At 38.7% G+C, this 18,811-nt stretch overlaps 2 protein-coding genes across 2 annotated transcripts; both read left to right on the forward strand.

Moving 5' to 3' along the window:
• Positions 1-3,635: 3,635 nt before the first annotated feature.
• camk1gb (calcium/calmodulin-dependent protein kinase IGb) lies at positions 3,636-14,897 on the forward strand. The gene is made up of 13 exons (XM_086276896.1): positions 3,636-3,794; positions 5,678-5,789; positions 9,049-9,174; positions 9,356-9,430; positions 9,527-9,665; positions 11,051-11,174; positions 11,314-11,389; positions 11,590-11,702; positions 11,790-11,868; positions 12,851-12,938; positions 13,306-13,655; positions 13,743-13,841; positions 13,977-14,897. The coding sequence occupies exons 1-12, from the start codon at positions 3,671-3,673 to the stop codon at positions 13,798-13,800; spliced, it is 1,464 nt and encodes a 487-aa protein (XP_086133022.1). The 5' UTR covers positions 3,636-3,670; the 3' UTR covers positions 13,801-13,841; positions 13,977-14,897.
• Positions 14,898-17,517: 2,620 nt separating this feature from the next.
• On the forward strand, positions 17,518-18,449 carry g0s2 (G0/G1 switch 2). Its single transcript, XM_086277333.1, has 2 exons — positions 17,518-17,648; positions 17,779-18,449. The coding sequence occupies exon 2, from the start codon at positions 17,797-17,799 to the stop codon at positions 18,148-18,150; it is 354 nt and encodes a 117-aa protein (XP_086133459.1). The 5' UTR covers positions 17,518-17,648; positions 17,779-17,796; the 3' UTR covers positions 18,151-18,449.
• The last annotated feature ends 362 nt before the right edge of the window (positions 18,450-18,811 follow it).

Consider the following 18,811-nt stretch of genomic DNA (forward strand, 5'->3'; position numbering starts at 1 on the left):
CATGCATGAATTATGACAACCTCAATAGGATTTCTTTCTTAAGTATTTTTATTCATCTTTAGGCATGACAAAAAGATTTTTGAACTTCACTTTTTTAAACATGGACTTTTCAAAGAGGTTTTTACATGTCTACTTAGGTGGACAACACACATTTTGACTGAATTTGGTATGAAGTGACACATCAGTGTCCAGTGTCGTGGTTTATGTGCAAGTATACCATCAACACTGGCACAAATACAAGAAAACAGCCTTTGAGTCATGACCACTATGCGTGAAAGGGTTAATGCAATGAATTAACTTGTTAAGTTTCCTGTCCTTTCTCTGTGTATAATGTATCCATTAGCAATGTTCCAATTGATTTGCATATTAATTTACCATATCAGGATATATTGATTTTCATATTTTGTGCAGTAGGATCCAAGAGAGAGTGGGGCCCAATCCAACTGACTTTAGGCAGTAGGGTACACCCTGGAGAGATTATTTGTTAATATAGGGCTAACACAGAGTAACAAACAACTATTCACGACCAGTTTGGGATAATCAATCAAGCTTGCATGCATGACTGTTGGAAAGGTGCAAGCAGCTGGAATGAACTTGTCAGGCACAGGAAGAATATGCAGACTCTACACAGGAAGCAGCAGTGAGTCAGCATATTCACATTCACATGTGTTGCCAATTCTTAAGACTAGCCTGGTAAACTTGACATATTTGAGGCTTGAATAAAAGTAAAAATGTATATTTGCAAATATTTAAAGCTCTGTAAACACCGATTAAGGTGGACACTGAGCAACCTATTATACAGAAATGTGCCCCACAGTAAACTTAATATGAGCCTAATTTTTATTTATAACTGCTCCTCATATTAAACTCTGCCAAAGTGAGTCAAAACATCGTCCTTCAACTCATTCTTAACATGTTTTCCTACTTTCTTTTTTTCTTCTGGATCTGTAGGATATCAACGAGACAGGATATCCCTACTACAGAGATTTCTGGCACAGAGTTCCACCCACCTGCTGCTCAAATCTTTTGTTTGAGCTGGCTTAAAGGAAAGGTGGCCTCTAGGGGAGAGCAGCGAAAACAGTTTGTTTCAAACAGAGGATTAACTGCACCAAAGCCCAGTATGAGATAATAAGGATTATTTTCACATGTGAATTGTCCAAAGCTACACGAATACAAGTCCAAGAATAAAACATATTGAGCTGAAAATGAACAGAATAGGTCCACTTAAAAAATAAATAAATCTAGTCCAGTTAGTCAGTTGGAATATATAGGGTTTAAAGAATATTAAGAGATAAATCCTTGGTTGTACTGAAAACTGCCTGGCATTTAAAACTATTTTTCTGTGTAGCTCATCTCCGTGGTGAAATAACTCTAGCCTAGCAACTGTGCTAATTATGTGGAGTGATCTGTCATCAAACGTGACACTTCCATCATGAAAGGGCCTTTTTACTGCTGACCTATGTGCCTTCTCTTCTGATTAAAGAAGACGTCAACTATTTGTCATTCTTAAAAAAAAATCATCTGAAATGGAATGTGACCATGGCATCATTTTGAACTGGTAACCATGACAACAAGGCCAATTTTAATAGTCTCTGCTGCAGCACATTACAAATGTGCAGGTAGTCAAATCGATTAATTTTCTCCTGGCAGGTTAATATTGCAGATTTGGATGGCAGATAAAATCCTGCAGGATTTATCTTTAGGTTATGTCTGCATTTCTTTATTTATCAGAAAGGACTCATAGATTATAAAGGTTATTAAAGCTGAACTGGTTTGTTCTGTCTGCTAGGAAGCCTTTAGCTTAGCTAGGCTGTTTGTGAATAATTAACCTTTTGCATTTCACAAACACTGGAGTGAATACATGAGCAGCAGAGGCCTGCAGTATTATTAGTGTGACCTGTCTGTTGTCATTGCATTTCGTATGGTTCCTTCTGTGGAGGGTTACATGAGCACCTAATGCAGATTAATGCATAAACCTGTTAAGGGATGCCTCCTCAGGCTACAGATTATAATGCAACACTGTCACAGCCTGATGGTGCACTGTGGTTTCAAGCAGTTGGTAGCCAGGTGTAAAATATCTTCAACCTTCAAAAAAGCTGGGACACATTTTACAATGTAAATGAGAATGCAATGATTTGAAAACCTCATAAACCCATATTATATTTGCAATAGAAAATAGGAAACAGATTAAATGTTTAAAGTGAGAAAATGCGTCATTACAAAAACATACAATCATTTTGGAAAAGATGGTAGCAACACAGCTCCGAAAAGTTGGGAAATAACTAATTTATCACTCTCTAGCATCGCCTCTTCTTTTAACAACAGTCTGTGAACTGAGGAGACGTCTGCTGGCTGGACTCCGGGGCATTTGCCCCATACGTGTCCAATACATTCTAGCTATTGATCAATCCTAGATCTGCTTTGTTATATTTTCAATTTCATAATGTTCAAAATGCTTTCAATTCGGTGAAAGATCTGGACTGCAGAAAGCCCAGATCAGCACCTGGATTCTTCAACTTCAAAGCCTTGCTGTTGTAATAGATGTAGTATGCTTTTTAGGATTGTCTTGCTGAAGTGTGTAAGGCCTCGCTTATAAGAGACATTGTAAGGATGGGAGCATATGTTACTCTAAAATCTCTGCATCCCTTTCAGCATTATTGGGATGCCGATTCTACTAATGCACCCCCTATGTCATCAGAAGTGCAGACTTTTGAACTGAGTACTGATCAAAAACCCAGATGGTCCCTCGCGTCTTCAGTCCAGAGGATGCACTGTCCAGGTTTTACTGTAAATATTTCAAATTTAGATGTGTCTGAGCACAGAACTGTTTTCCACGTTGCTTCAGTCTGGATCAGGTTCACATATGGCTTCTTCTTTAACCTGAATTTCCCGTTGGCATGGTGATAAACAGCCTTGTTTCAGACAGATGTCAGATAAATGAGGGGTATTTTCATAATGCAAACCTGCTCTAGAGTCCAAGAATGAAAATATGAAGATGGAGCACAATAGGTCCACTTTAATTAATCATTAATATTTTACAGGTAGACAAAATGTTTTGAAATGTTAGCTCTACATCCAATTGAATTATTATCTAATTTTGCAGACAAAACTTTAATTTTGACAGGTCACTCATACACCAGGATATTATTTATTACACTGGCAGTAACTTATTTTAATTTAATATTGCTAATTAATTAAATCGTTAACCAATGTATAACTAATGTATATACTAATATTTAGTTTGTTGCTGAAGTCTTTCCTCTTCATTGGTGTCACAGAGCTGCAGAAAATCCACTTTCATTCAGCATTTAAACACAACATTAAAAAGACTCTGCATAACAACCATAACCTGTGTATAAAGCTTTTATAAATTGTCATATTTTTTTTTTTTAATTATTTTATATTGAGCATCATCAAAAATTAGTCGTCATATATTTTAAAATACAGCCTACTTGCTTGTCGTGAGCACGGCGTGGGCTGTTTTACATGAATCGTGCTGTTTTACAATAGGAGGCCGTTTCTACGCAGGAAGCGCAGTTTTCTATAAAACCTGAAACTGTGTGGAAAGATGTGATGCAGCGGCGGCAGCAGCGAGTGCACCAGCCTCAACTGTGCCACAAGTCTCAATGAGCACCTGTGAGACTCTCCGCCCCTCCCATCGACTATCTTCATGGATGTAATCTCCGACTTAACAACAGGTACTTGTAAGGTCCCAGATAAAGTAATCTCCCCAGACCTCGCTGAGCTTTTGGCAGGAGAGTCAGAGCAGAGCTCCAACCGCGCAAAGTCTCTAGGTAAGTCTCAGTCAGCGTGCTGATGAATGAACCTCTTCTTTATTAAATTAACTATACGTCTTCAGATGTCTCACACTACAGTAATTAAATCTAAAGAGCTGCAGATTGGAGATTTTTTCCGGCCTAGGATGAGGCAGAGGACCAGTGATGTGTAATTTATATTCTGCGCGTAAATTGGGTAGTTTTTAAACGTCCTGCATCTTGAATAGATCTGTCTTGAGTACATTTATGTGTGTATATTCAGAAGTGTTTCTGCTCAGGCGTGGCAGATGTGTGCTTCAAGCTTGATCTGAATATCTGATCATCCGCCTGTTTGCCGCAGAGTGATCTTTCCACGGATGCCGCAGCGAACTTGGTTCAGCTGTTGGTATGATGCACGATGCTGTATCGCGAGGCACCGCACGGGACATATCTGCTGTCATTTACTGACAGAGGAGCCTGTCTCCGTGCTGCAAGTCACGTCATTTATCGGTGTACCTATGCGTGAGATAACGTGGATTTTCTCTCCCACCTTTTTTTTTTTTTTTTTGCACGATGGCAGAAACGTGTGGCTGAGCTTTAAGCGTGAAGTTGATGAATAAATGACAAAGATAAGGTGAAAGTTTTCGTAAAGGGAACCGGATGTATTAAAATGTAAATCACTGATGCAGGTTTTGACTTTGCAAATTAGGTTTTGCGTGGCTGACTGTGGTTTTGGATCCCCCTGCTGAGTTTTATGTTGTGATCTGTGCTGTTAAAACAACAACACACGCTCAGGATGAAAAGAAGTACTGCAGGGGAGGAGTAAACAACAGGAAACCCCTTTCATATCAGATCCTCTGTGCTCATCACTGTCTACATATGTATTTATGTATATAAATCTGGACACTGGATTATTAGAATAAATATGTTTCTGAGCTTTAGGTTTTGGTAAATTTGCATATGCACTGAATTGAAACTGTTTTTTCTGCTTTATTTATTCATATAATTTATGTTTTTATACCACTGTCAGCAGATACCACTTTAGCAATAGTATACTTAATTAATTAAGATATATTGTCACATTTAAAATAATTTGTTCTAGGCTGTTCTAAGTTTTTTTTAGTTTTTTTTTTTTTTTTTACCTGTGATGGTGTCAGGTATACAGATCAGGAGTTAATCCATTATATAAGAGAAAAGGGGGCAGGAAATCAGACTGAGTAACTTGTCCTTCTAAAGTGTTCCTAATCCTCCTCAGTACATTGAGTTCTACTCAACAAGTCATTCTTGTTTTAGATGCTCATCATTTGAGAAAATACAATCATTTTTCTCATTATACTGAATATATTCCTGAGCTGCAAGGTATTTTCTTTTCTAAAAAGTTTCATTTACAACAGTTATAAAGGTTAATTTCTTTTTCAAATGATTTTTTTTTTTATGTCAGGAAACAAAAGTGACACACTAGTCTCACATTTCATTCCCATTTGCTTTTAGATTGTGTATCAGCCTTGTTGATACACAGCTTTATGATACAGCATCATGTGGTGCTGATGTGGGCCAAGCCCGGCATAGCTTTACACCTCCCTGTGTGCTAGTTACAGCGCGGATTAGTGCGCTAACCTTTTGTCAGCCAGACAGAGACCGGCTGACAAAAGCAGTCTCACCGGCTGCTCCCACCTGTAGACAGTCTGAGCAGCTCAGCAGACGCGTCAACCTTCATAGCTGCTTTGTTAGGACTTTTCAATAATCCCAGATGACTTTTTTGTTTACATTTACAATGACGAGGAAGCCTGTACACTGAGCCTGGATGGTTTTTGTTTGTTGCAGTTGTATGCAAATAAACTAAGGAAACAAGGGCAATGTGGATCTTTTCCTTTGAGTGACATCTATTCTTCTGTCTTTTGCTTTTCCTTAACATCAAAAAGAATTCCCTGGCAAAGCACCTGCAGACATGGGTCGTCAAGAGGCCGACTATGTGTGGAAGAAGAACACTGAAAACATCCAAGAGGTTTTTGACTTCATGGAAGAGTTGGGATCGTAAGTATCATTTAACTCACTGTAAGATGACTTTGATTAAAGTTTAAAAAATGTTTAAGTAACTGAACAGTTTTTTGCTTCCCTGGCGAATGCTTTGCACCATTAGATGGTTTATTTTACTGATACTGATGTGAACTGCAGTGGCTGGCATGATAATAGCCATCAGCATGCTGTTTGAATTAGAGGACAGATTACTGATTTGATTGGATTAACATGCTAAGGCTTACTGTACTTAAGTATTGGCAGCAAGATGCTCTAACTGTTAGACAACTAGGCTGATTTTCCAGAGGGATCCAGGCTTTGGCATCAGTGCAGCAGTTCATTCACAATTTTTTTTTGTAATTTTTTAAATTTGCTAATCATTGCTTTTTAGTTTTTATATGCAAACAAAACAGAGGAAAATGTAAATATTTGATTATAAATCTGGCACAAATAATAAGACAGTAGAATCGTTATTGAGGTCAGGGGTTCTCGAAGTTTTCATGACTGAGTGCCAACATATGATGGAGACTTGCACAGGAAAAATGTGATAATGTGATAACGTGATATTCTGTGCCGGGTTTAAACAATTAGTGAAGTGACTTTAAATGAAAAAAAGCAGCAGTATTTATCAAAGTTAGGACAGTTTAATTTTCTATGAAGGGAAGAACAGAGCTGGAATTAATGAGAAGTGCTTCCAAGAACCGCTGGCACATTTGCAATTAAAAAATAAAAACTAAATAAGAATCCACCTAATGTTATTGCTTTCTAACGTCTAACTTTGTGCTGTACACATTCAGTCGACACTCGCTCACCTGCGCTCACCTAATTTTTGTCACGGCGGTGATAAAAACCAGTGGCAGTGTTGAGTATTTTGCAATAGACTGGAGAACTACTGGTGAGAGACTAACATTAAATCATGATGTAAGCTAGAGTGCTGCCAGAGTGAGAAAATAGAGCTTACTGTGCTGAGGGCTGAAGAGGCTGCCAAGAGGTTTTATCTAACACATCATCAATGATTGGACTGTGAAGGAGGCAACACCCTCCTGAGCAAAGAGCGTTATCTAATTTGGTTCAGTTCAGTTCTGTTGGTCTACAGCAATTACTTTTATTCCCCCCAAACAATTTGAACACCCAAGAGTTTCACGTAAAAGTGGGAAAACAAATTTTAAAATTACTTGTAATGCGGTTATTTCTGTGGCACCTCCCCTAGAAGAGAAGACAGATTGGATTACTGCTGTCTGAGCCACCCAGTAAGTTTGCTTTCGGTGAACTCTCTGAATGATGCCTATTCCCGGGTGAACATTTTCGTTTTTTTGTGTTCTGTCACAATAAAAGCAAGAGACTCCAGAAGGGACTGGAGATTTTGCAGTCTTTCCCACTGGGCCTCATCAGACATTGTGTAAACAGCATCCTAATGGTTTCCTGGAAATAGGGACTGAGTTTATTCGGGGTTAAGAAGAACCACCAGAGTGCATTGAAAAGCAGTGCGATTTTAGTCTGTACTGAATTCTAAGCACTCAGATTCACACAGTCGGGTGAATTCTTGCAATTTCTGATCGCTCCTAATCTTTTTGATCATGGTTGTTGCTTAGCTTTCATTTTCAGGTCTTGACCGGCAATTTTTCTTGAAAGTCAAAGTATTTTTTTCAAGTAGGTCCTTGGAACAAAAATCAAAGCAATTCAGGGAAAGTAGTGCTATAATGGGAAAGGGACAGCTTGTTCCTGACTGCCAAACTGAGCTGGAATTAGAGTTTATATGAACGTGGGAAAAGTGGTCTGCCGATAGTTCTTGACACCTGCCTGTGACCTGACCTACACATGGTCCGTTGCTGACCTTCTGTGCCTGGAGCCTGCCACCGTTTCCTTTGCGTCAGGGATAAAGCACCTAATCCACCCAGTAGAACAACTATTCCCAGACAACGCTGAAGATAGCATGGACACAGGAGCACAGCGCACAATAATAAGCCCCTGACATGTGAATTGTTAAGTCACAGAGGTCCTTACAAGAGCTTAATTAAACCCTTTGATATTGCTATTTCTGCCCTGAGTTGATTTTAAATTAGATGGTCTCTAAGAAGTCCGTATCAGAAAGTTTCCTTTCCTAAATGATGTAATACGACAGGGAGAAAAAAACAAAGTCATTATTGACGGTTACACAACAGAAGCCTTTAAAGTCTTTAAATGCAATTATGGACTAAATGTTTTTCTGGTGATCTTGTTTATACAGTAAATTAGAATCAAAACCTGTATGCGCAGTTAGCTTAGCTCGACTTTTACAGCTTTAGTATTTATCTATACAAAAATACATATGGTTTATGGAAGGCTCCACACTATTCACAGTCTCTGCAAATTCAGCTGCTTATCTCAGTTTCCAAACTAAGCACAGCTAACCAGCTCTTTATCATTTATTCAACATAAACCATTTGCTCACGTTTACAGCAACCTTCAACTTGACGTTGCCCACCAGAGACGCTTGTGAGAATGCATGTATGTAGATGTATCATGTCAAACTGGACATAAATAAATATGCCAACCTCATAGTACAGTAAGTGAGTATGAGTCAATATGAGCCAGTATAATCAGTATGAATCAGTATATCCGATTGTACTCCTGAGAACAGCACAGGTGAATACACAGCTAGAGAGTAGGTGTTTGCATGCTCAATCCAGGGAGCTTAGTCACCTAAACCAAGCAGAATGTTCCAGTACTGAGAACACATCTGTGTGAAGTAATGTGAGAGAGGACATCTTTGTCTGACGTTTATGTTCTTAAAAAGAAAAACAAACAAAATAATGGAAATGAATGTTCCAGTCTCATCTCCTAACTCTGCAGGAAGAAAACAGCCTATTTCCCAATGTCCTACTAACCCTGCAGCACTTCCTCATTCAGGAAATGGGACTTGCATTATTATATTTTAAATCATAAAGAAAATAAAAATAGGATGTGTCATTAATTAAAAAATAATGTGTTTAAAACATGAGCCCTTCAAATAAAAGTTGGCTGAAAACCAATAACATTTAATGTATGCACAAATTGAGAAACTGAAAGAAGCAATAGCTTCTCCCAGTTGCACGAGAGCAATATAAAAGTAGACACACAGGAGTCCAATGTTCTGTGTTGTTAATGTGCCCATGTTTTATTAACAACAGCCCTCTAGTAATAAGCGAGAAGGCTTATTTCCCCTTACCAAGGGAGACTTTGTGTGTTGTTTCAAAGCAATCAGTGAAGGCATCATCAGTAATGTATTTTCAATATGTGTTTATGTGTTAATGAGCAGTGGGGCATTCTCAGAGGTTTACATGGTGAAGGAGAAGAAGACGGGAAAAAATTTCGCCATGAAGTGTGTGAAAAGGAAACAGAAGAGGGATCTGAATCTGGAGAATGAGATCGCTGTGCTGCGAAGGTAATTCACATGTGAATTTTTATGAGCCTCCAGCTTTCATCTCTCAGACGTGAGCACAGGAGGAGGATTGCCATTGATGTCGGGTTTTTTTGGATGTTGTTTGGGTTGAAAGTATGTGGAACTTTGTGATAGGTATAAAAGCAATGTCATAATGAAAGCATCATGTTATTTTTTCAAACAGAATTAAACATGAGAACGTTGTGGGGCTGGAGGATTTCTATGAAAGTCGAACGCATTACTATCTTGTCATGCAGCTGTGAGTATTCCAGATTTTGTGTCCAATATTATCAAATTATCACCATAAAAGGAAAAGGAGCATATAGTTTTAATGCTGGCGGTGGCTCTGTACCAGGGTTTCAGGCGGTGAGCTATTTGACCGTATCCTGGATCGGGGGGTGTACTCAGAGAAGGATGCCAGCAGAGTGATTCAGCAGGTGCTGGAGGCCGTCAGCTATCTGCACCAAAACGGAATAGTGCATCGGGACCTGAAGGTATGGCTGATAATATCCCAAACACTAGTGAAATATATGGTTTTTCTCCTTTACATCACATTTGACTCATTTGTATCATGCTTACTCCTTAAACCCGAGGGTACATTAGATAGAAAGATAGACAACATACAGTATTATAAAGAAAAGCCCAACAATTTGCCTTCTTGACGAAGCACTTTGCAGCATAATGGAGACCTCAGGGGGAAATTGGTTGGGATAAGGTGACAGAGAAAAGGGAAAAGATGTCCATGGAGAGATGAAAAATGATATGGTGTTTGGCTGGCTGATGGGACTTTTAACATCAGGAACATTTAGCTTTAAAGACAGATATATACACTCAGAGGAAAGAAACAATAATGTGCAATAGCAGGATCTAAATGAATGATATACATGTGGAGGAGACATTCTCCTTACATCATGGGAAATCCTCCAGCAGCCTGAGTCTTTAGCCGCAGGAGAGAGGATTTCTGAAGGCTCTGCCTGCCATTGTAGTTTCTAAACTGGAGGAACCACAATTAAACCTGCTCTCTGACAGCAGTTCTAAAGTGGGACAATATGCTACTATGAGGACTTTAAGACATGTTGAAGCAAAACCAATTCAGTGCTTCACAGGGAGCCAATGAAAAGAATCTAATATGGGCAAATGAAGAGAATCATTTTAGCTACTAACTCCATTGTGTGGCTCAGCTGGAGACTGCTGCAGCCGTTAGGTAACAAGAAATTACAATAGTCCAGCCTAGAAATAATAAATGGCCTGATTAGTTTCTCAGTGTCACTCTGAGACACAGTATTATGCAGGTGAAAGAGGGCCCTCCTGGAGACTTTTTATGTGCTTGGAACTGAGGTACTGGCATTCATAGAAACTATCTGGTAAGATGGTGTGTTAGAACCGTAAAAGGTAATGAATTACTGGATCTATAACTATCAGCTTATTGATGGAACAGCCTGGCAGAGCCATTGTGACTTATCCATCTGGTAATTATCCATACCTGAATATCATTTACAGGGTCATATGTTGAAGGGGTTTTTAATTCTTAGCTCATCAGAAAAACTAACTTAACCTTTGAGAGAAATTCTTAGAGAAATAATTTGACATAGTTGACATTATTTAGCATACAACTAAAGAGCGGTTTTACCTTTGCAAAACAGTAGGTACCCCAAAGCTCAACTGTTACTTGAAGTCCAGACCTCATTAATCATATAGATAATACTGCTTTGATTTTTTCCCCCTCTTGCTTTGGCTTAATTTACAATATTATCACTTTGACAGAAAGTAAGATATTAAGAATTTGTTCCACCACAGGTGAAATAACTATTTGAGAAGTTCTTCATTGAGGACATCAGTGTGTGAACAGCTCTCGTCCCTGCTTTTTTCCCTTGTGCAGCCCGAGAACATCCTGTACTACAGCCAGGAGGAAAACTCCAAGATCATGATCAGTGATTTCGGCCTGTCGAAGATGGTAGACAATGGCATCATGTCGACAGCCTGTGGCACCCCAGGATATGTTGGTAAGAAAACATGTCATTCTAGAGGAATAATCTCACACTCGCTGAGTTAGACCCTCAGAGTGGGTCATACTGCATGTTACCGATGCTTCACGAGCTTTTGAGCAATCACTGATATAGCTTTAAAATTTTCTCTAACCAGCTCCTGAAGTTTTGGCACAGAAGCCCTACAGCAACGCCGTTGACTGCTGGTCTATCGGAGTCATCACCTACATCCTGTAAGTAGAAAGCTATTCACCACCTGCTCCAGATTTTTCTCTTAGTAACAAGACGATCAGATTAAAGGCCCCAGCTGTGTCTTATGCAATGACACAGTTACCTATATACAGAAAAATGGAGCACATTGAGTCCACGCATGTACCATGTAGGGGATTTTTTTCACAGATGCTAAATGTTTGTATTTATTTGGTTTTTTCAGACTTTGCGGTTACCCCCCTTTTTATGAAGAAAGTGAGTCACGGCTCTTCTCCAAGATCATGAAGGCACAGTATGAGTTTGACTCACCATTCTGGGACGACATCTCTGAATCCGGTAATTACACTGAAAGATGGCACACACCGACTGTGTTTCTAATCAGCGTTGTCTAAGCTCTAATGTATCTATTGTTTTTTTCTGCAGCCAAGGATTTTATTCGTAACATGATGCAGAAGAATCCCAAGATGCGCTACACTACAGACCTAGCGCTCAGACATCCATGGTGACTACCACTCATACACTACACTTGTATTATGGAAACTTATTATGCTCCTTTCACCCATGTTGACATTTTTTGGACTTTTTGGCATTATTTATAGTTTACTGTAATCCTTTTTTATCTGACAATCAGTTCATTCACAGTCTTCAACAAGACAATTTAGCATTTTCTCTCTTTTTATCAGATCCTCTATCACATTAGGGACATTTGCTCTCACTGACATGACCCAATGCCAAAAGCAGACAAAAAAACAGCATTTAAACCTCATTATTTGAGATTCTGATTATATTTAATATGAAAACCCACCCCAAAAGTTGATTCTGTTCATTAGGACGTAGCGTTTTTTACAGTGGGAGAAATGTTTCATTTGCCTAATGACTGAAATTAGCACCATTGAAGGAACAATGGGCTGGGAGTTCAGTTCCTTGATCATTAATATGCAAATTCTAATGAGCATTGATCAAAGACCACTGATCAATGGCCATGAGTACCATTTGCAGAGAGTTGGGGAATGGCTGCAATCAAACCTGCAGTCCGCTGAAACTGAAGACATCACTGAAGACGCTACGTCCAGATAAACAGAATCAACTTTTGGGGATTTACTTTCCTGGATGATTGAGCATGCATCAAGACATGAAAACCCACCATTGTACCAGTATAGTTGTGACAAAACAATAATTACATATTATCTTTTATTAATGACTCCCTTTTTGTAATATAAGTACATATTTTGTGCAGTATAGTAGCATGTCTCGAGCAAAATTCACAACTGTCACTGAATTATTACGTTGTAACAGTTAATGTGTAATAGTCCATAAAATGTCATCTAAGCCTGATCATAAAATAACTTTCTACAATTAACATTTTAGTGGCACTGCACACAGGAGGCATCAATCTTCCTGCCCAGCACCAGTTACAAATGCATTCAGAATTAATCTCTACCTAAAATAAATTTAAGCTTTCTGTGCCGTCATTCGTTTTCCAGGATTATTGGGAAGACAGCTCGGAGCCAGGACATCTACTATTCCGTCAGCGTTCAGATTCAAAAGAACTTTGCCAAGTCCAAGTGGAAGGTTAGTCTGCACGGATTTCTTGGCTTCAGTGTGGTAACCTTACTGAAGACCTGCAGTTTATAGTAGATTAATCGGGTGCCAACCTAAATCCTTCCTGGCCAGGGAGACTTTAATAAGATACTGTTTAGTAATCGAGGGCACTAAGGGCTGATGTAGTGCATACACTGCCTAGGAAATCAAATGCACTTGGCTGCTCAGTGGTAAAAAAGAAGAAGAAAAGATCCTAAAATATGAATCTATAATTTATCAATCAATGATAAATGAACAAGACATTTCATTTAATGTCTACTCAATATCACCATATATAAGGACATCTAAAGTGAAGCTAGGCTATTTTTCAACCTCTTTTTTATATTCGCTTTTACAGCAAGCCTACAATGCTGCTGTTGCCATCAACCACATGAAGAAGCTGCAGCTGGCCCACTCAGAGCAGGTCCTGAGGCAGGCCAGCATCCCAGACATCAGGGTCATCGACGTGTCCTCCCCAACGAAAAACCGGAAACATCTTGATCCAGACAAGGTTGAGCCCAAGGTGCCAGAGGTCAACGGGAGTGTGCAGGGGACACATCACATGTCCTTGCCCACAAGCCATGTTGAACTAAAGAGCCACTGCCACCCACTGAAGACCAGTCAGAGCCATTGCAGTGCACAACACGCACCTACAATAGCTGAACAGGGAAAGCATGTGTACCACTCAGAGCCTGCCAACCTGAATGGGTTTGTAGCTGTTTTATATCAAATTGTGACCTTTGACCTTTTGAGTTTATAATATGGCTGACTAAAACATTTCTCTTTTGCTTTTAGATACGGTAAAAAAAACAATAATAGCAAGACCATAACTGGTGTTTGTGCCATCATGTGAAAGCTGCACAGAGTTTACATGGAAATAAAACATTTTACCTGGTAGGTACACTTAAAGCATGTGGATATAATGAACAAATACATTAAACTGTTTTTAAATTACACTTTTATTATTAAACTACAGTTTAATGGTGAAAAATGTATTTCTCACCCTGAATGTATTTCTGCCCTCTACAGGTCAGTGTTGCTGTTTTGACCCAGCATACAGCTGGTTTGCGTCAGCAGCTCCCAGGTACTGAGAACGACAAGTGGTTGATTCAAGCGGTGTGGGAGATCCACAGTCTGTGTGGAGCATTTTATTTTGGAGAGAGTGCCTAGGAAGCTTCCCCAAAACCACACCAAAGTACACAAACCACAACGAAACTCACACGCTCAGATGCACGAGTCTCATTTTTAACCAGAACATTTTTGACAGTATTCAACAGAACTGTGTGATCTAGGACGGAAAGCAATGGATTAAATGGGCTCATCTCTAGCCGGGCTTTGCATGAATATCCATGTTGTTTATGGTGACGATGTTCCTGACCACTGGTTTTTGATGGGGCAGAAGTCAGATCATCCGAACACTTTGTGTTCATGGTTCCATGCTTAAAATAATACACACAATGACGTCAATGACAATTATTGTACTTGAAGAAAACCGCATGCTTACTGCATCCAATAAGCCATACTGATGTAATTTAATATGGTAAAGTTGTCTCATATTTTTGTTACTTTCTTTAAGTTAATTGTTTCGCTAATTTATTTTTTTAATTATTTGCTTCTTTTTTTAAAAAATAAAATAAAATAGAGCAGATCAAATTCAAATTTGAAATAAAAATATATATAACAATGTATATTTAAACAAACCTATCATTAACAGTGTAAATGCCACAAGTATATTCATTAAATGCCATAAACCTACTAGAACTTTTACATTCAGGTAAAGTCTATTGTTAGAAATGTTTATTCACTTATTGTAAGCGGTTTACTTTGGGCAGTCTGCTGTTTGTCTTGGTATGTGCTTTGTAATGATGGATTTAACATATATTCATGTTATATATGTATTATGCTGGGAATCCTGTATACTCAAAAATAAAGGATCTGCATTTGTTTTGCTGTGGTTGTTTTACCTTCACTCCTGGTAAACAAATTAATGGTAGACTTTGCAAAATTAAATTAAGCTATTGCCAGTACATACACTAGCTAATCAATCACAGTATAATCAGCAGGCAGCTCAATGCATGGTCAAGATGAGAATACAAAGCAAGGTGATTTGCAGTAAGTTACTTTGAACGTAGCATTGTTGCTTGTGCCAGATGAGTTGGTCTGCATATTTTACAAAATACTGATCCTTTTTAGCACATTTAGCACCACATTGAATCCTGAAGCTGATGGGCTACAGCAGCAGAAGGCCACACTGGATCCCTGCCAGGTAGGCAACAGGAAACTCCGGCTACAGTTTGAACAGGCTTTGTTCAGACGTGTTTACTTTCTAATAATAGATTTTTTCTTCTTCTTGTTAATTTCTGCAACTTTCTGCAAACTTGCATGTTATTAAGCATCACCCTAATATAAATACACCATATTTGGGACTCATTTAACCTGAGCTGGTAACCTCAGTTAATCTAACCAGCAAGCCAATTAGCAGGCTGTACTTCTGTACTTCAGCCTTTCCAGCACAGTCAGGATTACAAGGAGCAGCGTACTTAGAACAGCACGTTCCAGACGGAGTAAATTAAGCCAAGTAAGCCAACAGATACAAAACATGTCTTTGTGACCAGGTTTAAACAGCTTTTATTATAAGATGTGAATAGGAGTCAAAAGCTGAGAAATGTATGTTGACTTAAAGGGTGCTTTAGATTATTATTCATTTCACCCCATTTATGAATTTCCTGCAAACACTGTGTTACAGGTAAAACACTCACTATTAAAATCTCTGAAATAAAAAAGTCACCGTGTGTGTAATTTTCCTTTCACATATAAACATTTTAAATACTGTGGATCTAAACTCCTTCTCCCCTTAGCTCCTGTTGAAAGAGTTTTCACATCCACATTTGTCATAAAACTTCCCCCTCAACCACAGCATGGTGCCTTGGTGAAGTCCAGAATAGAGACAGACTGTTCATTTCAAGCAGAAGTGACAAAAAAATGGAGCAAAGGTCTCCAAACAGTCTCAACATTTTCCCAGCAGAGGCAAACATAAATGCCCAGAGCTGAGTTGCTCAAAGAGGAACATTATTGACTGCGTAATTATTGCGTTATTACCTGCAATATTTTAGGCAACTCTGTAATCCAAAAGTGGACAAACGGGGTGAAAGGTTGTCCCTGGATTAGCTATGAAGAGTGGAATCAGTGTGGATACTTTTTAGCATTTTCTCCTGTATTTTACTCTGACCTGATGTATTAGTATGAAATTCTTTACATAGAATCTTCACCTCCATTTTCAGTTCAAAATCTCAAAGTACTGAAAAAATAATGCTTTATCAAATCAAATCAAATCACTTTTATTGTCACATCACATGTGCAGGTACATTGGTACAGCACATGTGAGTGAAATTCTTGTGTGCGAGCTTCACAAGCAACAGAGTTGTGCAAAATACAAGAATGGCTACATCTGAAACTAATAAATATATGTACAATATATAATAGTATATGCATTTCTGGATGTGTATACTAAATATTTTTCTACGTGTGTGTGTGTGTGTGTGTGTGTGTGTGTGTGTGTGTGTGTGTGTGTGTGTACACATAGTTTACAAATTAAATAGAGTAAACAATTAATAAAATATATAAAAATATACAGAGTTGAGACATTACTTTAATGTAATGTCATGAGTAATCTGTATAACTGCTGCATTTTACTTAGAGAATTATATTAATATGCAATGTGACAGTTACAAAACTAATAATAAGTGTAACTTATTTGGTCACTACCAGCACAGCTAAAAGTCAAACTGGATAAAATGTTAAGCACGATTCATCTGGTGTACAGATGTTGAAGCAATGTGTGGTTGTCATTTTCACTCAGTGATGATGTCTCTGTGACAAAGATCAGACACATTTCCCAACTCGCTACTCTTCTCTCATGCAGCAGGGAACTGGTTCAAAGTGCAGAGAGTTTGAGACACGTACACACGCATGTACTGTCAGCATTTTGGACAGATTTAGGTACAGGAGCAGAGCAGCTCAGGACAGCATGATTTGGGGGATTCTATCGACCCTTATCTTCTAATGAGGCTTATCTATTGCTGTTCAATAGGGGGTATTCCATGTGTAACCAATACTGTTGTCAGACAATAACTATTAACCAATAAATGGGGCTGGCTTTCCACAGCCTAGCATACTCTTATTGGACACTAATGAAGCTCTCCTGATAAAGATCAATATGCATGGTAACAAAGCACAAACCCAGGACTGTTGTTGTTCAGTGGTCCGTAACATGTTAACTGTCTGAATGTTAACATCCTTTATTTATTTATTTTTAACTTTTCTTAAACAGTGCCTGTGTGTGCTTGAAGAAGTTAATGAGTACCAACTAATGTTGCAAAGCATTACTTACTGTCAGAACAATATAATGTTTACTGCATGAACTGCACATGCAGAGTTCAGGCAACATGTCACATCACATGCATTTCATCACATACAGGGATTGGATGTGTCTGCCCTTTTACCCAAACAAGTTCTAATCTCCAACAAAACAATTGGAGTACAAGTGGCCTCATGAATATGCATTGTGTCCCCAGTGTGGGCGTTAACCTGGCCCTGCTTGGGTTTAAATATGCAGGCTCTGCCTTTGCCTCTGCCTGCAAAGCCTGATTACTCAGAACGCACAGAAAAAGAGAATAAGAGAGTTTGTGCGTGTGCTTCGACGTAAGTATTATTCTCTTTTTTTGTGGATAGTAGAATTTTTGCATTTTAATTAAATGGATTAGTTGTCAGGAGTAAATCTTTGTTCTCTTTACAGAATATCTGGTTACAATTGTTCCTTTTCTTTTAACAGACTCATCGACAACACAATATGGAAAACTTTGGCGAGATCATCCCATTTGCTAAAGAAATGCTGACACAGAGGCCCAGCCGGAGCATGCTGAAGATCTACATGCTCGGCTCTACTCTGGCAATGCTTGGCATGGTCGGGGGACTGGTAGAGATGGCTTTCCTGCCCTTTGTGGAGAGAGATACTGAGGAGGATGAACCAGCAGAGCTTATCATCCTGAAGAAGAAGGAGAAGAAGCAGGTGCTGAAGCCACACACTGCCTCTGCTGATAGTGAAGTTGCTGATGTGGTGGATACAGTAATGCCCGAGGAAAAAGCCAAATATCTTTTGACTTCAAGGCGGAGAAGCTCAGCCAACCGCTTACATGCTTCTTAAAGAAACTTTCTCCTCTTCACATAAATGGACACTAGAGATGATGGTAATGTTGGTGAATCAAGTCATTGTGCGGAAATGGCCCATTCATTATTTCAAAAATTGGTTAAATGTGCAGTTTGCTCCTGTTGACTGGGTAAAAAATGAGATGAGATACAGTGAAGACTGCGGGTTACAGTAACGTTGGCTGCTGGGCAGCAGATATTTGTGAATGTGATGTGATAGATGTGATGTAAAAGTGGAATGTGTGTGATTAAATTTGTTTTGCACCCAAATAAAAATATATTTTTTTCTCCAAACAATTGTCTCAGACCATGACTTTAATATAATCTGTGGGGTAGGTTACTTCAAAGAGCGGACCTCATGTTATAATTAGCAAAAAGAGAGAAAATGTAACTAAAAAGATGCAACTGATCTTTTAATCTCATTTTTCTTCATTTAATGCAATAATTTTAGAACTATGACTGGAAAATATATTTTAAAAAGTATCACAAATACCCTTTTCCAAGTACTTATTTTGTATTACAAATAACTAAAAGCCTGTTATATTAATTTTACAGCAGAGGATTTTCACAAATTAGAAGCAAGTTGAAGCAGGTGTAATTTTACAGATGAACACTCGGGGGCGACAGACAAACAACGTGTGTGATACGATCGTGATACG

The sequence above is a fragment of the Aulonocara sp. 'chitande type north' Nkhata Bay genome, linkage group LG20 (assembly GCF_057382095.1).
Source record: "Aulonocara sp. 'chitande type north' Nkhata Bay isolate Kocher_YH1m ecotype deep benthic linkage group LG20, A_spYH_male_GT1.1, whole genome shotgun sequence".
In the NCBI taxonomy this organism is placed as follows: domain Eukaryota; kingdom Metazoa; phylum Chordata; class Actinopteri; order Cichliformes; family Cichlidae; genus Aulonocara; species Aulonocara sp. 'chitande type north' Nkhata Bay.

Bases quoted from the DNA above. Each gene is read 5' to 3' on its own strand.
- g0s2 (XM_086277333.1), top strand. From the start codon at position 17,797: ATGGAAAACTTTGGCGAGATCATCCCATTTGCTAAAGAAATGCTGACA.
- camk1gb (XM_086276896.1), top strand. From the start codon at position 3,671: ATGGATGTAATCTCCGACTTAACAACAGGTACTTGTAAGGTCCCAGAT. The intron at 11,703-11,789 runs GTAATTACACTG...TTTTTTCTGCAG, and splicing joins GGACGACATCTCTGAATCCG to CCAAGGATTTTATTCGTAAC. The intron at 12,939-13,305 runs GTTAGTCTGCAC...TCGCTTTTACAG, and splicing joins TTGCCAAGTCCAAGTGGAAG to CAAGCCTACAATGCTGCTGT.